Source organism: Eretmochelys imbricata, chromosome 9 (genome assembly GCF_965152235.1).
Source record: "Eretmochelys imbricata isolate rEreImb1 chromosome 9, rEreImb1.hap1, whole genome shotgun sequence".
NCBI classification, from domain to species: domain Eukaryota; kingdom Metazoa; phylum Chordata; order Testudines; family Cheloniidae; genus Eretmochelys; species Eretmochelys imbricata.
The window spans coordinates 54,154,091-54,174,973 of record NC_135580.1 but is presented as its reverse complement, the minus strand read 5'-3'; the positions used below and the strand labels follow the sequence as shown (position 1 = coordinate 54,174,973).

The 20,883-nt window shown below is 47.7% G+C and overlaps 1 protein-coding gene across 6 annotated transcripts; it reads right to left on the bottom strand.

The window, feature by feature from the left end:
* Positions 1-9,598: 9,598 nt before the first annotated feature.
* Positions 9,599-20,832, bottom strand: CEP19 (centrosomal protein 19). 6 transcript variants are annotated; one of them, XM_077826297.1, is made up of 5 exons: positions 20,762-20,832; positions 18,910-19,016; positions 13,389-13,474; positions 10,960-11,160; positions 9,599-10,602 (listed from the first exon to the last, which is right to left on the bottom strand). In XM_077826297.1, exons 4-5 carry the CDS (start codon positions 11,087-11,089, stop codon positions 10,241-10,243), a joined length of 492 nt encoding a protein of 163 aa, XP_077682423.1. In that variant the 5' UTR covers positions 11,090-11,160; positions 13,389-13,474; positions 18,910-19,016; positions 20,762-20,832; the 3' UTR covers positions 9,599-10,240. The 6 variants fall into 6 exon arrangements, with proteins under 6 accessions (XP_077682423.1, XP_077682426.1, XP_077682424.1 ...); XM_077826300.1 differs by having other exon boundaries at positions 20,768-20,784; XM_077826298.1 differs by lacking the exon at positions 20,762-20,832 and adding an exon at positions 19,910-20,192.
* Positions 20,833-20,883: the final 51 nt, after the last annotated feature.

The window sequence follows — 20,883 nt, the reverse complement described above, 5'->3', positions numbered from 1 at the left end:
CCTATTATCTGAGGGTATGTCTACACTACGGAATTAGGTCGAATTTATAGAAGTCGGTTTTTTAGAAATCGGTTTTATATATTCGAGTGTGTGTCCCCCCACAGAAAATGCTCTAAGTGCATTAACTCGGCGGAGTGCTTCCGCAGTACTGAGGCTAGAGTCAACTTCCGGAGCGTTGCACTGTGGCTATCCCACAGTTCCCGCAGTCTCCGCTGCCTATTGGAATTCTGAGTTGAAATCCCAATGCCTGATGGGGCTAAAACATTGTCGCGGGTGGTTCTGGGTACATATCGTCAGGCCCCCGTTCCCTCCCTCCCTCCGTGAAAGCAAGGGCAGACAACCTTTTCGCGCCTTTTTTCCTGAGTTACCTGTGCAGACGCCATACCACGGCAAGCATGGAGCCCGCTCAGGTAACCGTCACCATATGTCTCCTGGGTGCTGGCACACGCGGTACTGCATTGCTACACAGTAGCAGCAACCCCTTGCCTTGTGGCAGCAGACGGTGCAATACAACTGGTAGCCATCATCGTCATGTCCGAGGTGCGCCTGGCCATGTCGGCCGGGAGCGCCTGGACAGACATGGGCGCAGGGACTAAATTTGGAGTGACTTGACCGGGTCATTCTCTTTAGTCCTGCAGTCAGTCCTATTGAACCGTCTTATGGTGAGCAGGCAAGTGATACAGATTGCTAGCAGTTGTACTGTACCATCTTCTGCCGGGCAGGCAAGAGATGAGGATGGCAAGCAGTCATATTGTACCATCTTCTGCCGGGCAGGCAAGAGATGAGGATTGCTAGCAGTCCCATTGCATCATCTTCTGCCGGGCAGCCATAGGTGTGGATGGCATGCAGTCCTTCTGCACCGTCTGCTGCCAGCCAAAGATGTAAAAGATAGATGGAGTGGATCAAAACAAGAAATAGACCAGATTTGTTTTGTACTCATTTGCTTCCTCCCCCTCCCCTGTCTAGGGGACTCATTCCTCTAGGTCACACTGCAGTCACTCACAGCGAGGTAAATCTAGCCATGTATCAATCAGAGGCCAGACTAACCTCCTTGTTCCAATAAGAACAATAACTTAGGTGCACCATTTCTTATTGGAACTCTCCGTGAACTCCTGCCTGAAATACTCCTTGATGAAAAGCCACCCCCTTTGTTGATTTTAGCTCCCTGAAGCCAACCCTGTAAGCCATGTCGTCAGTCGCCTCTCCCTCCGTCAGAGCAATGGCAGACAATCGTTCCGCGCCTTTTTTCTGTGCGGACGCCATACCAAGGCAAGCATGGAGGCCTCTCAGCTCACTTTGGCAATTAGGAGCACATTAAACACCACACACATTATCCAGCAGTATATGCAGCACCAGAACCTGGCAGTGCGATACCAGGAGAGGAGGCGACGTCAGCGCGGTCACGTGAGCGATCAGGACACGGACACAGATTTCTCTGAAAGCATGGGCCCTGCCAATGCATGCATCATGGTGCTAATGGGGCAGGTTCATGCTGTGGAACGCCGATTCTGGGCTCGGGAAACAAACACAGACTGGTGGGACCGCATAGTGTTGCAAGTCTGGGACGATTCCCAGTGGCTGCAAAACTTTCGCATGCGTAAGGGCACTTTCATGGAACTTTGTGACTTGCTTTCCCCTGCCCTGAAGCGCATGAATACCAAGATGAGAGCAGCCCTCACAGTTGAGAAGCGAGTGGCGATAACCCTGTGGAAGCTTGCAACGCCAGACAGCTACCGGTCAGTTGGGAATCAATTTGGAGTGGGCAAATCTACTGTGGGGGCTGCTGTGATGCAAGTAGCCCACGCAATCAAAGATCTGCTGATATCAAGGGTAGTGACACTGGGAAATGTGCAGGTCATAGTGGTTGGCTTTGCTGCAATGGGATTCCCTAACTGTGGTGGGGCCATAGACGGAACCCATATCCCTATCTTGGCACCGGAGCACCAAGCCGGTGAGTACATAAACCGCAAGGGGTACTTTTCAATAGTGCTGCAAGCTCTGGTGGATCACAAGGGACGTTTCACCAACATCAACGTGGGATGGCCGGGAAAGGTACATGACGCTCGCATCTTCAGGAACTCTGGTCTGTTTCAAAAGCTGCAGGAAGGGACTTTATTCCCAGACCAGAAAATAACTGTTGGGGATGTTGAAATGCCTATGTGTATCCTTGGGGACCCAGCTTACCCCTTAATGCCATGGCTCATGAAGCTGTACACAGGCAGCCTGGACAGTAGTCAGGAGCTGTTCAACTACAGGCTGAGCAAGTGCAGAATGGCGGTAGAATGTGCATTTGGACGTTTAAAAGCACGCTGGCGCAGTTTACTGACTTGTTTAGACTTCAGCGAAACCAATATTCCCACTGTTATTACTGCTTGCTGTGTGCTCCACAATATCTGTGAGAGTAAGGGGGAGAAGTTTATGGCGGGGTCGGAGGTTGAGGCAAATCTCCCGGCTGCTGGTTACGCGCAGCCAGACACCAGGGCGGTTTGAAGAGCACAGGAGGGCGCGGCCCGCATCAGAGAAGCTTTGAAAACCAGTTTCATGACTGGCCAGGCTACGGTGTGAAAGTTCTGTTTGTTTCTCCTTGATGAAACCCCCCGCCCCTTGGTTCACTCTACTTCCCTGTAAGCTAACCACCCGCCCTCCTTCCTTCAATCACCGCTTGCAGAGGCAATAAAGTCATTGTTGCTTCACATTCATGCATTCTTTATTCATTCATCACACAAATAGGGGGATGACTACCAAGGTAGCCCAGGAGGGGTGGTGGAGGAGGGGAGGAAAATGCCACACAGCACTTTAAAAGTTTACAACTTTAAAATTTATTGAATGCCAGCCTTCTTTTTTTTGGGCAATCCTCTGTGGTGGAGTGGCTGGTTGGCTGGTGGCCCCCCCACCACGTTCTTGGGTGTCTGGGTGTGGAGGCTATGGAACTTGGGGAGGAGGGCGGTTGGTTACACAGGGGCTGTAGTGGCAGTCTGTGCTCCAGCTGCCTTTGCTACAGCTCAACCATACACTGGAGCATACTGGTTTGATCCTCCAGCAGCCTCAGCATTGAATCCTGCCTCCTCTCATCACGCTACTGCCACATTTGAGCGTCAGCCCTGTCTTCAGGCCGCCACTTACTCTCTTCAGCCCGCCACCTCTCCTCCTGGTCATTTTGTGCTTTCCTGCACTCTGACATTATTTGCCTCCACGCATTCATCTGTGCTCTGTCAGTGTGGGAGGACAGCATAAGCTCAGAGAACATTTCATCATGAGTGCATTTTTTTTCTTTCTAATCTTCACTAGCCTCTGGGAAGGAGAAGATCCTGTGATCATTGAAACACATGCAGCTGGTTGAGGGAAAAAAAAGGGACAGAGGTATTTAAAAAGACACATTTTATAAAACAGTGGTGTCAAGGTTCCTCCCCCACTCTGAACTCTAGGGTACAGATGTGGGGACCTGCATGAAAAACCTCCTAAGCTTATCTTTACCAGCTTAGGTCAAAACTTCCCCAAAGTACAAAATATTCCACCCGTTGTCCTTGGACTGGCCGCTACTACCACCAAACTAATACTGGTTACTGGGGAAGAGCTGTTTGGACGCGTCTTTCCCCCCAAAATACTTCCCAAAACCCTGCACCCCCCTTCCTGGACAAGGTTTGGTAAAAAGCCTCACCAATTTGCCTAGGTGACTACAGACCCAGACCCTTGGATCTTAAGAACAATGAATAATCCTCCCAACACTTGCACCCCCCCTTTCCTGGGAAATGTTGGATAAAAAGCCTCACCAATTTGCATAGGTGACCACAGACCCAAACCCTTGGATCTGAGAACAATGAAAAAGCATTCAGTTTTTTACAAGAAGACTTTTAATAAAAAATAGAAGTAAATAGAAATAAAGAAATCCCCCCTGTAAAATCAGGATGGTAGATATCTTACAGAGTAATTAGATTCAAAAACATAGAGAACCCCTCTAGGCAAAACCTTAAGTTACAAAAAAGATACACAGACAGAAATAGTTATTCTATTCAGCACAATTCTTTTCTCAGCCATTTAAAGAAATCATAATCTAACACATACCTAGCTAGATTACTTACTAAAAGTTCTAAGACTCCATTCCTGGTCTATCCCCGGCCAAGACCCAGCATACAGACAGACACAGACCCTTTGTTTTTCTCCCTCCTCCCAGCTTTTGAAAGTATCTTGTCTCCTCATTGGTCATTTTGGTCAGGTGCCAGCGAGGTTACCTTTAGCTTCTTAACCCTTTACAGGTGAGAGGAGCTTTCCCCTGGCCAGGAGGGATTTCAAAGGGGTTTACCCTTCCCTTTATATTTATGACAAGTGGCTACACTCTTTCAGGGTAAACCTTGCTGTTAACATTACATACATATCACATGTGCTTTCATTACAAGGTCGCATTTTGCCTCCCCCCACCGCATGGCTACCCCCTCAACCCTCCCCCCGCCCCGTGGCTAACAGCGGGGAACATTTCTGTTCCCACAGGCAAACAGCCCAGCAGGAACAGGCTCCTCTGAGTGTCCCCTGAAAAAAAGCACCCTATTTCAACCAGGTGACCATGAATGATATCTCACTCTCCTGAGGATAACACAGAGAGATAAAGAAAGGATGTTGTTTGAACGCCAGCAAACATACACTGCAATGCTTTGTTGTACAATGATTCCCGAGTTCGTGTTACTGGCCTGGAGTGGTAAAGTGTCCTACCATGAAGGACGCAATAAGGCTGCCCTCCCCAGAAACCTTTTGCAAAGGCTTTGGGAGTACATCCAGGAGAGCCGCGAATGCCAGGGCAAAGTAATCCTTTCACATGCTTGCTTTCAAACCATGTATAGTATTTTAAAAGGTACACTCACCGGAGGTCCCTTCTCCGCCTGCTGGGTCCAGGAGGCAGCCTTGGGTGGGTTCGGGGCGTATGGCTCCAGGTCCCAGGGTGAGAAACAGTTCCTGGCTGTCGGGAAAAGCGTTTTCTCTGCTTGCTTGCTGTGAGCTATCTACAACCTCATCATCATCATCATCTTCTTCGTCCCCAAAACCTGCTTCCGTGTTGCCTCCATCTCTGTTGAAGGAGTCAAACAACACGGCTGGGGTAGTGGTGGCTGAACCCCCTAAAATGGCATTCAGAAGCGGCATCATCATAGAAGCGGCATGTTTGGGGCTCTGACCCGGAGCGGCCATTCGCCTCTCTGGTTTTCTGGTAGGCTTGCCTCAGCTCCTTAAGTTTCACGTAGCACTGGTTTGGGTCCCTGTTATGGCCTCTGTCCTTCATGCCCTGGGAGATTTTGACAAAGGTTTTGGCATTTCAAAAACTGGAACGGAGTTCTGATAGCACGGATTCCTCTCCCCATTCAGCGATCAGATCCCGTACCTCCCGTTCAGTCCATGCTGGGGCTCTTTTGTGATTCTGGTACTCCATCATGGTCAGCTCTGCTGATGAGTTCTGCATGGTCACCTGCAGCTTGCCATGCTGGCCAAACAGGAAATGAGATTCAAAAGTTCACAGTTCTTTTCCTGTCTACCTGGCCAGTGCATCTGAGTTGAGAGTGCTGTCCAGAGCGGTCACAATGGAGCACTCTGGGATAGCTCCCGGAGGCCAATACCGTCGAATTGTGTCCACAGTACCCCAAATTCGACCTGGCAAGGCTGATTTAAGCGCTAATCCACTTGTCAGGGGTGGAGTAAGGAAATCGATTTTAAGAGCCCTTTAAGTCGAAATAAAGGGCTTCATCGTGTGGACGGGTGCAGGTTTACATCGATTTAATGCTGCTAAATTCGACCTAAAGTCCTAGTGTCGACCAGGGCTGAGGAAGATTGTAGTGACCTTAGGAATGAAGGCTGGTTAGTTCACAGAACTATCATTTGTGATATACATATAATTGAGATGTCACTGAAAGCATGCTAAGCTCTGAAATCCCCCTGGACAGAGAGGTGGCAAGTAGGCAAAATACTTTCAGTGAAAAGAGGAAGAGATCTACCAAATGTGAAGCTGAAAGGTAGTTTTATTAGGATTTGTAACTGACAGATCAAGATCATGACAGGAATCTGCATATTGCCAGAAGACTGATAAGAGTTAAGAGCTAAGATGAAAGTGAGGATCATCATCATAAGGGACCTGTTGTCTGCAAATGATGCAGCCCTTGTGGCTCACAGTGTTGTTGCTCTACAACATCTTATTACCAAGTACTTTGATTTGTGCAAAATCTTTGGGCTAGCAATAAGCTTGAAGAAGACTGTTATCATGCAGCAAGGCTCTTCAGAACCAGATCCAACTTAGATGGCATTCATCTGGATGTTGCTGACCAATTTGGCTACCTTGGCTCTACTGTTACCAGGAATGTAAATCTTGATGCTGAGCTCACTAGAAGAATTGGCAAAGCAGCCAGGAACTTTGTTTTTTTGCAAGACAGAGCCATGAACAACAACAAATTGTTAATTAAAGTGAAAATGCATATTTATGAGACATGTGTTTTATCCACTCTTCTATTTGGCTCAGAAACATGGACGACTTACGTCAAACGGACCAAAAGTGCTGAAGGAATTGGCGGATGTGATTGGAGAGCCATTGGCCATTATCTTTGAAAACTCATGGCAATCAGGGGAGGTCCCGGATGACTGGAAAAAGGCTAATGTAGTGCTAATCTTTAAAAAAGGGAAGGAGGAGGATCCTGGGAACTACAGGCCAGTCAGCCTCACCTCAGTTCCCGGAAAAATCATGGTGCATGTCCTCAAGGAATCAGTTCTGAAGCACTTAGATGAGAGGAAAGTGATCAGGAACAGTCAGCATGGATTCACGAAGGGAAAATCATGCCTGACTAATCTAATTGCCTTCTATGATGAGATAACTGGTTCTGTGGATGAAGGGAAAGCAGTGGACGTGTTATTCCTTGACTTTAGCAAAGCTTCTGACACGGTCTCCCACAGTATTCTTGTCAGCAAGTTAAAGAAGTATGGGCTGGATGAATGCACTATAAGGTGGGTAGAAAGTTGGCTAGATTGTCGGGCTCAACAGGTAGTGATCAATGGCTCCATGTCTAGTTGGCAGCCGGTATCGAGTGGAGTGCCCCAGCGTCGGTCCTGGGGCCGGTTTTGTTCAATATCTTCATTAATGATCTGGAGGATGGTGTGGATTGCACCCCCAGCAAGTTTGTGGATGACACTAAACTGGGAAGAGTGGTAGATACGCTGGAGGGTAGGGATAGGATACAGAGGGACCTAGACAAATTGGAGGATTGGGCCAAAAGAAATCTGATGAGATTCAACAAGGACAAGTGCAGAGTCCTGCACTTAGGACGGAGAAACCAATGCACCGCTACAGACTAGGGATTGAATGGCTAGGCAGCAGTTCTGCAGAGAAGGACCTAGGGGTGACAGTGGACGAGAAGCTGGATATGAGTCAATAGTGTGCCCTTGTTGCCAAGAAGGCCAATGGCATTTTGGGGTGTATAAGTAGGGGCATTGTCAGCGGATCGAGGGACATGATCATTCCCCTCTATTCGACATTGGTGAGGCCTCATCTGGAGTAGTGTGTCCAGTTTTGGGCCCCACACTACAAGAAGGATGTGGAAAAACTGGAGAGAGTCCAGCGAAGGGCAACAAAAATGATTAGGGGCCTGGAACACATGACTTATGAGGAGAGGCTGAGGGAACTGGGATTGTTTAGTCTGCGGAAGAGAAGAATGAGGGGGGATTTGATAGCTGCTTTTAACTACCTGAAAGGTGGATCCAAAGAGGTTGGATCTAGACTATTCTCAGTGATAGCAGATGACAGGACAAGGAGTAATGGTCTCAAGTTGCAGTGGGGGAGATTTAGGGTGGATATTAGGAAAAACTTTTTCACTAGGAGGGTGGTGAAACACTGGAATGCGTTACCTAGGGAGGTGGTGGAATCCCCTTCCTTAGAAGTTTTTAAGGTCAGGCTTGACAAAGCCCTGGCTGGGATGATTTAGTTGGGGATTGGTCCTGCTCTGGGCAGGGTGTTGGACTAGATGACTTCCAGAGGCCCCTTCCAACTCTGATATTCTATGATTCTATGAAAAGATTAAACAGCTTTCATATCAGATGCTTGCGTAAAATTCTTTGAATAAGATCGGAAGACAGGGTGACAAATGTGGAAGTGTTAAATCGTGCTGGTTTGCCATTCATGGGAATGTTGGTTAGTAAGAAAATACTCAGGTGGCTTGGACATGTCAAGTGAATGCTGGATTACAGGATCCCAAAGAGTGTGCTGTACTCTGAAGCTCGTGAAGGATCTAGAAAGAGAGGCAGACTACTGCACAGATTTCGGGATGCTTGCAATGATGACTTAGTATCCTTTGGAATCTCTGTGGATGACTGAGAAAGGAGGCAATATGCCGTTCTAGTTGGCAGAGTTAGCTTGTAGATGGAGGGACGCATTGCGAGGCGGACAGGATCGAGCTTTGTGATGACCAATGTCAGAGAAAGAAAGAATCTGCTGCTTGGATTCAGAGCATAGCTAGTGCGTGGTTGTGCCCTAGACCCTAGGATGGGTCCTACTTTTGAGCAGGGGGTTGGACTAGATGACCTCCTGAGGTCCCTTCCAACCCTGATATTCTATGATTCTATACCTGTGGATGGGACTGTCATTTGCTCATCAGACTCAGCAGCCATCAAAGAACTCATCGGCGCATACACCATGCTCTGTAAAGAGTGACTGTACCATTAATTATTATTATGATAAGAGTGATGTTCCTCAGAAATCTGTTATGTGATAGTGATGAGAGAGACCTCATGGCTTCCTTACAGTGCAATATGCCTTCAGCTGTTGACTTGTCTTTCCAAGAAGTGTTGGCCTTTGGCCCCATAGTTAGGCCATCTTGTAAAAACACTAGAATGTCTTTAGTTGCAGCTGACTTTGCCTTGATGTGTGTCCCTTGTAACAGCAACATTGAAACTTCAAGTAGAACATAGACAGCATTTGTGAATTTCCTCCCCAATTTGCCAGGAGGATGTTTATCACCTTAGAAAGAGGGATTGCAAATTTTTCCTCTCAGCTTCCCAGATGACTGGTTAGCCAACACTAGATTTTGGTTCAGGATAGGTCCCTGTTGCACTACATTTTGTATGTGTGTTGAGATTTGAGACATTCCAGTGACATTTAAATCGGGTCTGGGAGCTAAGGCCTGAGAATTAATAAGATGATTTATAATCACTGTGGCCTTTTCCTTCACTATCTTCTTTACCATCTTTACACTTAGTGGCTGGGGGGGAGGGAGGAGGCATAAAGGAGGCCTTTTAGCCTTCTTCTGAGAACAAATTGCTATTTGGAGAATCTTAGATGCCATGGCTTCACATAAAAGCTACTGGAAGGAGCTGCCATCTAGCAGTTCTCAGAACAATTTTGGAGTAGTAGTCTGATAAGGCAGCCCAGCTAAAGACCTTGTTTCACTCCAAAAGTATCATAAACTCTTGTGACTTTCTCCCAAATTGTTGCTCAGCCATTTTAAAGCAAACTTCCCCAAATCTGACCATTTATACTGGACAGTTAAGGGAGACAAATCACTGTTATCTTATGAATTCCAAATCACTAAGTTGTCAATGATCTCTCCAAGGTTAATCTGTTTTCTAAATATTTTATTTCTTAAATACGAAAACATACATTCATGGAACACTGAGATTGTAGATTTAAACACAACTCAAGAAATCTAAAGGTAAAGTTTTCACTGCAATATTGATTTGTTTACAGAGTACAGATTAAAACACTTGCAACAGCCTAACTAATAACAAAATACTAGATATTTGCAATAAGAATCTGAATGTTTCTTCTCCTGAGTTAGATGTAAAGATTTGCAACTTTAATGCTGTATTTTAAAGACTAAAATAAAATTGAATAGAAACAAAAATAATCAGTCTAGTTTCCTTGCCAAAGATGAATGAAATGTAAACAAACAAATGCTGAAAGACAGAGATTTAAAATTATTTCAATTACTTAACAGCTACAAATCTAACCATTTAAAAATAATTTTCAATATCCCCATGTCCCTTTTTATCAAGCTTCACGTAAGACTTTTAAAATTATTTGTCTATTCCCCAAACTGTTAAAACACCACAGGCACTGATCTCTTATTTATCAATGTAAAATGCATCAGTTGTATGGCTTGTAAACACGGTCAGTCAAGCTCTGTAGACTGATGCGATATGATGGACACAGTAATTGTGCTCTCTGTGTAATGAGAATATGGGTTTTGTCTCTCCATACTGATTATCTAGGAGGCCTTGTCCATTATCAGAACTCATTGTCTGACTCTGCATCCCAGCCACAGGATTCCAGCTGCTCATCTTGTGGGAACTCAACCTCAACATTGTAGGTGAAATCTGGGTCATCCTTCTTCTTCCTGTTCTTTTCAAACAGCTCATCCATGATACTCTTCCTTTTCGCCAGCTCCTTGTCATCCAGTTTGTTCAGGTCCTCCTCTGGGTCCATGGTCTCTTCCTGATGAATCTGCTCCAAGGTCTGGGCCAAACTCTGTCCCTGCAAATGGCCTCTTAGCAAACTGTATAATTTTTGCAGCTGCCGCAGTGAGACCCCTTGTAGGTAAGCCTTGTGCCGAGGGTTATTCTTCAGCTGTTCTGCAGCCCTGCTGCAATCTGGAAAAAAAGTTCCCCCTCCCAAGAATTGTCCTCAAGCACACAATTCTTAAATAAATAAATAAATGATCTTTATCCAAAGATTCTCTGGGGTAAGGTGCTGCCCTAGGAGTCCCACTACTCATTTATAAACTAGACAGGTCAGGCTGGGAAGCTTCCTGGCTTGAGCTCCAAGCCTGGAGAACATTGAGTATTCCACTTCCAGAGAGTAGTCCTACTACACAACCTCCCATACAGAGCTGGTGAGAAGAAACCTACCAGTCCTGAAGAGGTGCCCAGCTGCCATCTCTCCCACTCCTACCCCATTGCTGTTTTGCGGAAGGAGGCTGTGGGATGCCAAAATTAAGAATACTGTACCTGAGAACTTGGAGAAGTTTCGGATAGGCATGATGCGCTGGCGTGCTCTATCCTTATTTTCATCTTCATAGATCAGGATAATGGATGGAGGCTGAAAACGAATGCCACACTTTTTTGCAACATAAGTCATCCCAGCTCATGCTACTGGCTGAACAAAATGAAACCTTACAGAGCTCTACTAGGTGTGTGCTTCAATGTTCACTGCAAAAGAAAAAGGAAAACATGAATGAAACTGATGCTGCTCTTTATTTTAAGGATGGTTTCTGATCAGGGTTGTAGCAGTTCTGATTCAGAAAAGCACTTAACTCTCTGTATAAGTCTGAATATGTGCTTAAAGCCTTTGCTCAATCAGTGCCATGGGGGGTACAATGACACCCAACTGTTGATTTCCAGATTTGTCAACTCTACATCTGAGTCTGGGTTGTTTGGTTGATGTATATATGGCATAGTTTTTGTGTTCCAGGCTCGATGAGGGTACCACATAACCAAATGGAGGCCCAAACATTTCTTTTTACTTAAAAAATGGAAAAAATCATACAACGTATCAGTGCATTAGAGACTTTTTCATAAACAATACTCCGCTGCAAATTACAGCCACTGATCTGGAAAAGCTCACAGTTATTTAACCATTAAAAAACTCTTTTTTCACCAATTTCTTGTTATTTATGACCGGTTGGATTAAAACCAAGGCACAAGGTTTGAATTAAGGGGAGGAGACAACTTGTCTGTGTAAGCAAAGTCTGAATAAGCTCTCCCCTGACATCTAGTGGTGAGCTAAAGATAAAGACTTCAGAAGCTGATCTCGATTGCATGGATACACCCACCCTGCCTAGGTGCTCAGCATAATGGGATTGCTTGCCCATATGATCACTTGTGGCTGGATTCTCCAGTCTCCTTGTTATTGGGGCAGGAGTAATAAAGTGTTGTTTTCCTTGTTGTGTGAAACAAGGGCAGCAGAACTGTACCTGGCATACCCCAATGGAGGGGCTCACCCTCAACTGAATGGCACTCGCTAAGCAAGGGACATGGGTTCCAAAGCTCAATGAGTTGAGAGGGTGGTGTGGGTCCTGGACATCATTTGATCTTTCTGCTCTCCATGGTATAATAAAAGAGCTAATTTAGATTCAATTGAGAGTCTTGTTACACACTGCAGAGCTGAAATTGCTGATACCTGGGTCTAAGGATTAGACCTACTTTAGGACAATGTCTCTGAGGTCCTATTGTACTTATGCAAAGTGTGGGCCATTAATGGTGGTTTGGAATCTTAATGGCTCCTATTAACCAGGACAATTACCTGTAGATAGCTCTGTTTTACTTGTAAGTCTTCCTGTATACCTGTGGGCTGGCAAGTGGGTAATGAAGTCTTACAGACATGTGATCATGTCACCTGAACTGGAATCCATCTTTAACCTGGTGCTTTTCCATTGAGAAGGAGGGGTGGGACAAAGGATTCCCGCCGTATGCAAAAGATACATAAGTGGGTGGAACAGAACAAAGGGGGCGGCCACCATGAGATATCCCCTAGCTACCACCTGAGTTGAAACAAGGGCTGTACCAAGGGAAAGGATTGTTCCCAGACTAGGAAGGCGTCCAGTCTGTGAAAGAAACTTACTGAAACATCTCTGAGGGTGAGATTTTATCTGTATTCAGTTTTATCACTGTACTAGACTTAGACTTGCATGTTTTATTTTATTTTGCTTGGGAATTCACTTTGTTCTGTCTGTTACTACTTGGAACCACTTAAATTCTGTATTTAATAAAATCACTTTTTACTTATTAACCCAGAGTATGTATTAATACCTGGGGGGGGGGCAAACATCTGTGCATATCTCTCTATCAGTGTTATAGAGGGCGAACAATTTATGAGTATAAATATATAAAATATCTGAATAAAAAACAGATTTATTTGGGGTTTGGACCCCATTGGGAGTTGGGCATCTGAGTGTTAAAGACATGAACATTTCTTAAGCTGCTTTCAGTTAAGCCTGCAGCTTTGGGGCACGTGGTTCAGACCCTGAGTTTGTGTTGGAGCAGACTGGCGTGTCTGGCTCAACAAGACAGGGTGCTGGAGTCTCAAGCTGGCAGGAAAAGCAGGGGCAGAAGTAGTTGGCAGCCCTAAGGCAATTTCTGTGATCCAACCCGTCACAGGTACCTTTTCTGAGTTTTGTCAAATCTTCAGTGAAAGTGTTCTTAAAAGAAACTACACATGCTGGGTCATCATCCGAGACTGCTATAACATTAAATATATGGCAGAATATGGGTAAAACAGAGCAGGAAACATACAATTCTTCCCCAAGGAGTTCAGTCACACATTTAATTAATGCATTATTTTTTTAACGAGTGTTATCAGCATGGAAGCATGTCCCCTGGAATGGTGGCCAAAGAATGAAGGGGCATTCGAATGTTTAGCATATTTGACACATAAATACCTTGCAATGCCGGCTACAAAAGTGCCATGTGAACGCATTCTCACTTTCAGGTGACATTGTAAATAAGAAGCAGGAAGCATTATGTCCTGTAAATTTAAACAAACTTGTTTATCCTCGTGATTGGCTGAACAAGAAGTAAGACTGAGTGGACTTGTAGGCTCTAAAGTTTTACATTGTTTTGTTTTTGAGTGCAGTTATGTCACAAAAAAAATCTACATTTGTAGGTTGCACTTTCATGATAGAGATTGCACTACAGTACTTGTATGAGGTGAACTGAAAAAATACTATTTATTTTGTTTACAAATATTTTCACTCTAAAAATGATAATCAAAAATAATATAAAGTGAGCACTGTACACTTCGTATTCTGTGTTGTAACTGAAATCAATGTATTTGAAAATGTAGAAAAGCATCCAAAATATTTAAGAAATTTCAATTGGTATTCTATTTTGGTATCACTTTGGATGGGCTATCACCAGCAGGAGAGTGAATTTGTGTGGGGGGGTGGAGGGTGAGAAAACCTGGATTTGTGCTGGAAATGGCCTAACCTGATGATCACTTTAGATAAGCTATTACCAGCAGGACAGTGGGGTGGGAGGAGGTATTGTTTCATATTCTCTGTGTATATATAAAGTCTGCTGCAGTTTCCACGGTATGCATCTGATGAAGTGAGCTGTAGCTCACGAAAGCTCATGCTCAAATAAATTGGTTAGTCTCTATGGTGCCACAAGGACTCCTTTTCTTTTTGGTATTCTATTGCTTAACAGTGCGATTAAAACTGAGATTAATCACAACTAATTTTTTAAATCGCAATTAATTTTTTTTTAGTTAATCATATGAGTTAACTGCGATTAATCGACAGCCCTAATTTCCAGAATAGATTACTGGACATCTTAAGAAACCTGCCAAAATTTTGTGAGTTATATCTATATAGCAGATTGTTAATAACTCATAGGAGAGAGGAAGAGTCAGAGATGGGGGACAAAAATTAAATAGAGGCACCAAAAGACTTCCATATGACAAGAGACTGAAAAGACTGGCATAGGTGCCGACTCACCCACCGGCAGCCAAGCTCTCCTCTTCCCACCAGCGCCTCCCGCCTGCCAGCTGCCCCACTGCTCAAGTCCTCTCCCTCCCTCCCAGCGCCTCCTGCACACCAACTGAAGTATAAAAATAATCAATGCTAGATAGAGAATATAAATTGGGCCCACCTATTTACTTTTTCTCATAATACAAGAACAAAGATACTCTCAATTTAATTGAATAGTAGGACATTTAAAAGTAGAAAATGGAAAGGAGGAGGCTATGGAACTTGGGGAAGAGGGTGGATGGTTACACAGGGGCTGTAGCAGCGGTCTGTGCTCATGCTGCCTTTCCTGCACCTCAACCATATGCCGGAACATATCAGTTTGATCCTCCAGTAGCCTCAGCATTGCATCCTGCCTCCTCTCACCACACCGACGCCACCTGTCCTCTCGCTCGTTCCTCCTCTCCTCGTGTTCATTTTGTGCTTTCCTGGACTCTGACATTGTCTGCCTCCACATATTCTGCTGGGCTCTTTCAGTGTGGGAGGACTGCATGAGCTCAGAGAACATCGCGAGTGCGGTTTTTTCGCCCTCTAATCTTCGCTAGCCTCTGGGATGGAGATGATAGGGGGAGCGTTGAAACATTTGCAGCTGCAGGAGGGAAAAAAAGGGATAGTGGTAGTTAAAAAGACATTTTAGAGAACAATGGGTAGACTCTTTCAGGGTGAACCTTGCTGTTAACATTACATAGCACATGTGCATTCGGTACAAGGTCGCATTTTGCCTCTTATATTGAGGGTCTGCCAGTTTGCTGTGAGAGATTACACACGCAGGGCCGGCAGGCAACAGAATTCGGCTTGCAGGCAGCCATGGTAAACCACAGTCTTTTGGCTTCTTTAAACTTCCTAACATGTGGGAATGGTTTCAAACAGCAGTGCCCTCATTTCACATACCAAATGGCCATTGGGTTGGCTCTTTAAAATGGGTTGGCCATTTAAAAGGAGGGGCTGCGATTTTCAGGTTAACATGCAGCACAAACTCAACTAACCCCCTCACCCTAGCCACCTCGGAACGTCCCCTTAATAAAATTCCCCTATTTCAACCAGGTGACCATGAATGATATCACTCTCCTGAGGATAACACAGAGAGATAAAGAACAGATGTTGCTTGAATGCCAGTAAACCCCAGGACCATACACTGCCATGCTTTGTTATGCAATGACTCCAGACTACGTGCTATTGGCCTGCCATGGTAAAGTGTCCCTCCATGGAGGACGGAATAAGGCTGCCCTCCCCAGAAACCTTTTGCAAAGGCTTTGGGAGTACATCCAGGAGAGCTTGATGGAGATGTCCCTGGAGGATTTTCGCTCCATCCCCAGACACGTTAACACACTTTTCCAGTAGCTGTATTGGCCGCAAATTAATCATTAAACACGCTTGCTTTTAAACCATGTATTATATTTACAAAGGTACACTCACCAGAGGTCCCTTCTCCGCCTGGCGGGTCCGGGAGCCCGCCTTGGGTGGGTTCGGGGGGTACTGGCTCCAGGTCCAGGGTGAGAAACAGTTCCTGGCTCTCAGGGAAAACGGTTTCTCCGCTTGCTTGCTGTGTGCTATCTTCAGTCTCCTCCTCCTCCTCATCTTCCTTGTCCCCAAAATGCGCATCCCTGTTGCGTGATAATCCATTGATGGAGTCAAAGCACAGGGGTGAGATAGTGGTGGCTGCACACCCTAGAATGGCATGCAGCTCACCATAGAGGCGGCATGTCTGGGCTCTGACCCCGCATGGCCATTTGCCTCTCTGGTTTTTTGGTAGGCTTGCCTGAGCTCCATAAGTTTCATGTGGCATTGCTGCGGGTCCCTGTTATAGCCTCTGTCCTTCATGCCCTTGGAGATTTTTTCAAATGTTTGGGCATTTAGTCTTTTGGAATGGAGTTCTGATAGCACAGATTCGTCTCCCCATACAGCGATCAGGTCCTGTACCTCCTGTTCAATCCATGTTGGAGCTCTTTTGCGATTCTGGGATTCCATCATGGTCACCTCTGCTGCTGAGATCCACACTCACCTGCAGCTTGGTACGCTGGCCAAACAGGAAATGAGATTCAAAAGTTCGCGTGCCTTTTCCTGTCTATCTGGCCAGTGCATCTGAGTTGAGAGCACTGTTCACAGCGGTCACAATGGAGCACTCTGGGATAGCTTCCCGAGGCCAATACCGTCGAATTGCAACCACACCTCCCCAAATTGGACCCAGCAAGGTCGATTTCAGCGCTAATCCCCTCATCGGGGGAGGAGTACATAAATTGATTTTAACAGCCCTTTAAGTCGAAGTAAATGGCTTCATCGTGTGGATGGGTGCAGGGTTAAATCAATCTAACGCTGCTAAATTCGACCTAAACTCGTAGTGTAGACCAGGGCTAAGTGGCCAGATAAGAGGGTGGTGGTGCAGGTATACAGCGTGATCTTTGAGTAGGCGCCAGTAATGGTGTGTTTGTTGGAGCCTCCTAGGTTCTGTCTTTGCTGGATACCAAACTGGGGATATTAGTGTTACACCATTAAGGCAGGAAATAACAGTGCAGAATGACAGGTTTCAGAGTAGCGGCCGTGTTAGTCTGTATTCGCAAAAAGAAAAGGAGTACTTGTGGCACCTTAGAGACTAACACATTTATTTGAGTATAAGCTTTCGTGAGCTACAGCTCACTTCATTGGATGCATTCAGTGGAAAATACAGTGGGCAGATTTATATACATAGAGAACATGAAACAATGGGTGTTACCAGAATGCAAGACATTGAGTGTAAAGGACATTGGTGGTCAGTTTGGGCAGGCTAGTGAGGAACATTTTCCAGATCTGACAAACACAAGTTGTCTTTGTGTGCCAGTACACAGAGCCAGTGCTAAAAGCTTCCTTTATCTTATTGCGCCCAGCTAATAATGTAGCAGTGTGACAGAGAATCTGAAGCCAGATTTCCTTTGTCCCAGTCCAGTGCCACAAGACTATCATTTCCCTCCTTTATTTATTCCTAGATTATTGGCTGAGAAACACGAGCTCACAGGGTGCATTATCAGGGCAGCTTTGTTTTTGCCTCTAGTGGCTCTAGAGCAGTAGCCAAGCGTGGGAAGCAGCATCAGTACTACCCATTGCCAGTTCCTGGTTTGGCAGTTAAACTAACCTGAAATAGGAGAGGAACCCTTTGTAAAAGCTGAGGAGGAGGAGCAGCTGTGGGGGAGCACTGTTTAGCTAAGCCAGGAACAGGAGAGGGAACTCTGCTCCCTAAGCCCCTCTTACTTTAACCTCTGAATAAGAGCTGCAGGGCATTGCCCAGCATGGAGTGTCCCCATGGAGTCCGCTGCTCCCATCCTCTGGGTGGGACATTGTTAAAGATTGGAGATCTTTAATTGTTTTCAGGACTGGATCCAGGGCTGTCGTTACCCATAGACAAAGTAAGCAGCTGCATAGGGCACCAGGAAATTTTGGAAATTTGGGTCACCAAATTTCCTGGTGCCCTGTGCAGCTGTATGCTGCTCCAGCCCCAGCCCCTGCTCTGCCTCAGCCCCGCCCCCACTCCACCCCTTCCCCAAAGCCCTTGCTCCACACAGCCTCTTCCTGCCCCACCCCTTCCCAGTCCGGGCCCCACTCCCCTGAGGACTGAAGCAGGGCTGGGCCTGCACTCACCAGTGGTGGCAAATGCAGCAGCCCAGCTCCAGCCGCTGGTGAGTGCTGGGGGGGTGGTTCTCCCCTGTCCCAAAAGCCAGTTCCCTCCGCACGGAGGCCTGGGGCCAGCTGCCCCCATCGAGGGGCTGCGGAGGGCCCCAGAATAGCTAGGGATGGCTCTGACTTGATCCTCCCTGGAGCCGGAGGGCAGCCAGTGTGCAGCGAGTGCTTTTGTGGGGGTACAGCAGGCTTGCCAACCCTCCAGGATTGGCCTGGAGTCTCCTGGAATTGGCATTGATCTCCTTGTGACTACTGAAAGCAATCCGGGTGATTTTAATAGGATATTTTAAGAAAATGACATTACATCATGTTGGGGAAAATTTTTTTTTTCCCGGAATAGCTTCAGACAGAGTTGACAACCCTAGGGTGCAGCCAGTATGTGTGTGGGTAACAATGGGCCCCAGTGAGATAGGGGCACATGGGGGCAGGTAGAGCCACAGGCAGAAAGCAGGGGGTGGGGGTAGCTATAACCCCAGTGAGGTGTGGGGCAGGCCATAGGTGCTGGAACAGTTTTTTATAGTGGGGGGGCTGAAAGCCATTAAACAAAACTGTAAACCCTGTAAATCAGTGGTTCTCAAACTTTTTTTTTTTTTAAGGACCACTTGAAAATTGCTGAGGGTCTCAGCGGACCACTTAATGATCTTTCCAAATGTTGTTTGTACCATTAGCTAACTATTGTAAAGTGCTTTGGATAAAAGTGCTATATTAAAAAGACGTAATAATAATTAACATTTTTTGTTCTACAAATAAAAGCACACAACTCATATTTTAATACCAGTAGTCTTACCTTTCTAATGCGATGGATGTACCCTCTCTCCCTTGCCACGGCAGCCCCTGAGCTGGAGTTGGGAAGGAGGTGGAGGGTGTCTCTCCCTGGCAGCTGCAGCCCTGGAGCTGGGGAAAGTCACCTCTTTCTCAGGCTGACGCAGCCCTGCCTGTCCCAAATTCCCCCCACCCCATCTTTTCGCCCCACTGCCTCCTCCTACCTACCTCCTATTCCCCCCAAGGCCACTCTCTCACCTTACATGTGCTTCTTCTGCAGGATCTAGGCACCTAATTAGCCATGCCTGTGTGGCTCCACCGGGGCCACCCCTAACTATGGTGGTGCCACACGCAGCCCGAGCACCTGTGGGGGAGCAGCTGCTCTGCTGTGGGGCTGGCCCCTCCACGGCGGGAGCTGCGCTCAAGGGCTGCAGGGCCACAGGGGCAGATGCTGTGGGAGGCAGCAGCAGGGCAAGGATGCCCAGGGCAGCGCAGGGCATTAGCAGGGGGCCTGACCCCAGCAGCAGGAGTCAGGCCTGCACTCACGGATGGCAGCGGGAAGCAGAGCAACCTGGCCCCAGCTTGCTCCACTCCCCCAGCTCCCAGCCCTGTCTCTTGGGGAAGGGGGCTTGGAGGAAGGGGTCGGGCCCGCCCCTGCAGTCACCAGCGGCAGCAGCAGGAAGCGGAACAACAAGGCTTGGAGATGGCACAGCAGAACAGGCTGGAGCTGGGTCGCTCTGCTTCCCACCGCCGCCACTGGTGAGAGCGGGGCCGGGCCTGATCCCTTCTGCCAGTTCTAGTACCCCCATGGGCCACGTCGCCCGTGGAAGGGGATTTGGGGGAAGGGGTGGAATGGGGGGGGTGGGGGCGGAGCAGGGGCGGGAAGAGGTGGGGCTGGGCGGAGCAGAGGTGAGGGCTTGGGGGAAGGGGTCGAATGGGGCAGGGCGGGGAAGGAGCAGGAGGCCTAGCCGGGGGATGGAAGAGCCAGTGCCGCATATTCAGCCCCAAATTACGTGGTGCCTTACACAGCTGCGTATGCCAAAGGATGGCCCTGTGGGTGGCCCTTCATTCTCTTGCGTGCTGCCGCCCAGGAACGCACCTTAAGACGGAACTATCTGTGACCACCTGAATGGAGCTTGTGGATGACCACAGTTTGAGAACCACTGCTGTAAATCAGGGAAACCACTTCAAACCAGGCGGTGCTCCGCACCCCCTTCACCCCTAGTTCCAACACCTATGGAGCAGACAGGGGGCGAGGGTAGCTATAGCCCCAGAGGGACTGGGGGCAGGCAGGGGTAGGGGAGGTAGCTATAACCCCAGGGAGGTGGGGGGGGCAGGCAGAGGGATGGGAGGTAGCTATAGCCCCAGGGTGGCAGGGGTGGGGGTAGCTATAGCCCCAGGGGGGTGAGGGAGCCCCAGGGAGGCAAGAGTGGAGGTAGCTATAGCCCCAGGTGGGTGGGGGGCAGGCAGAGGGAGGGGAGGTAGCTATAGCCCCAGGGAGGCAGGGGTGGGGGTAGTTATAGCCCCAGAGAGGTGGGGGGGCAGGCAGAGGGACGGGAGGTAGCTATAGCCCCAGGGAGGCGGGGTGGGGGTAGCTATAGCCCCAGGGAGGCGGGGTGGGGGTAGCTATAGCCCCAGGGAGGCAGCTATAGCCCCAGGGAGGCCAGGGCAGGCAGGCAGAGGGACGGGAGGTAGCTATAGTCCCAGGGAGGTCGGGGCAGGGAAGGTAGCTATAGTCCCAGGGGGCGGGGGAGTAGCCAGCGCCTAGGCAGCCCCCTGCTCTACCCCCACTACCGCTCCCTGCCGACAGACTGGGACAGCGGCCTGGCTGCAGGCAGGTCCGGGGGATGTCAGGCCTCGAGCCCCAACCCACATACCCTAACCTCGGCGTAGACGTCCGGAGCCCCATACGCCGCCCTGGCCTCTCGGTTACCATGACAACCGCCCCACACGCCCTCTGCAGCAGGAGTGGCTGTATGGCCCCCAGCGGGGCTGCCCA

Excerpts from the sequence above, each read along its gene's own strand:
- CEP19 (XM_077826297.1), bottom strand. The coding sequence starts at position 11,089 with ATGACTTATGTTGCAAAAAAGTGTGGCATTCGTTTTCAGCCTCCATCC. Across the intron at positions 10,603-10,959 it reads AAACTTCTCCAAGTTCTCAG|ATTGCAGCAGGGCTGCAGAA; the intron begins GTACAGTATTCT and ends CTTTTTTTCCAG.